The sequence below is a fragment of the Etheostoma spectabile genome, chromosome 3 (assembly GCF_008692095.1).
Source record: "Etheostoma spectabile isolate EspeVRDwgs_2016 chromosome 3, UIUC_Espe_1.0, whole genome shotgun sequence".
NCBI lineage: Eukaryota > Metazoa > Chordata > Actinopteri > Perciformes > Percidae > Etheostoma > Etheostoma spectabile.
In genome coordinates this window covers 29,806,092-29,807,069 of record NC_045735.1, presented here as the reverse complement: position 1 = coordinate 29,807,069, position 978 = coordinate 29,806,092, and the positions used below count along the sequence as shown (strand labels likewise).

The 978-nt window shown below is 36.1% G+C and overlaps 1 protein-coding gene across 1 annotated transcript in view; it reads left to right on the top strand.

Annotated features, from left to right (window-relative positions):
* The window catches only part of LOC116683221 (extracellular calcium-sensing receptor-like), a 6,233-nt gene that overhangs the window by 1,645 nt on the left and 3,610 nt on the right, over positions 1-978 (top strand). Inside the window, exon 4 of the mRNA XM_032509828.1 lies at positions 478-978. This exon is cut by the window's right edge and continues 57 nt beyond it. Coding sequence (XP_032365719.1) covers positions 478-978 — 501 coding nt within the window. The remainder of the gene's footprint in view (positions 1-477) is intronic.

The window sequence follows — 978 nt, the reverse complement described above, 5'->3', positions numbered from 1 at the left end:
CCCCCCCCCCCCCCAAAAAAAGTCTATTTACATTGAAATTAAAATACTAAGACTAAGAAATATAATTAAATCAATTCTGGTTTGCCATTTGCTGTCTTAGCTTTGATTGATGTTCAGTTGTGGTGTTTTTGTGTTAGAACAAAATTATACTTAAAAAAATATTTAAAAAGTGTCACATCATCTGTAAGAAGATACAAAGATTGACACAACTCCAAGATTCCAAACTGTCATGAAAAATTACCTTGACATTCATTTAACACTTTTATGACAAATTATTTAGAAACATTTGATGCTCATTGATCGGACTAAATTGTCATATAACATGTTTTTAATAATTTATGTATTTATTTGTGCACCCCCTGTACATGTGTCTTGTTTATTAGAGTGCAATAACCTTTATTAGGCAGGCTTGAAATGTGAATCATGAAAGTTCTGTTTAAATTTCATTAAATATGAACATATATTTTCACTATTCAGATGTCATCCTCTAAGGTCATCATTAATTTCTGTAGTGATTCAGAAATGAAGTGGATTCTAAAAGAGGTCCAGCGTAGGAATATAACCGGCCTTCAGTGGATAGCTAGTGAGGCTTGGACCACTTCCAAAACCGTCTGGGACGAGTTTGGAGATCTACTGACTGGAACATTAGGATTTGCCTTCAAGGGAGTTGATGTGATCCCAGGGCTGACACAACACCTCATGAGTCTCAAACAATCCAGTATTCATAAATCAGCTTTCGTGGCAGAATTTTGGGAAGAGTTGTTTAACTGCCGACTGAACGGATCAGTGAACAGCCACTCTCACAGGGACAACAACTACCTAGACAGGTTGCCATGTAAAGGAACTGAAGATTTAAATGATGTTTACACTATCTATTTGGATGTGACACAGCTAAGAGTGTCATATAATGTCTACAAGGCTTTGTATTTGGTGGCCCATGCTTTACAAGATATGAGTAACTGCATAGACGGACAAGGA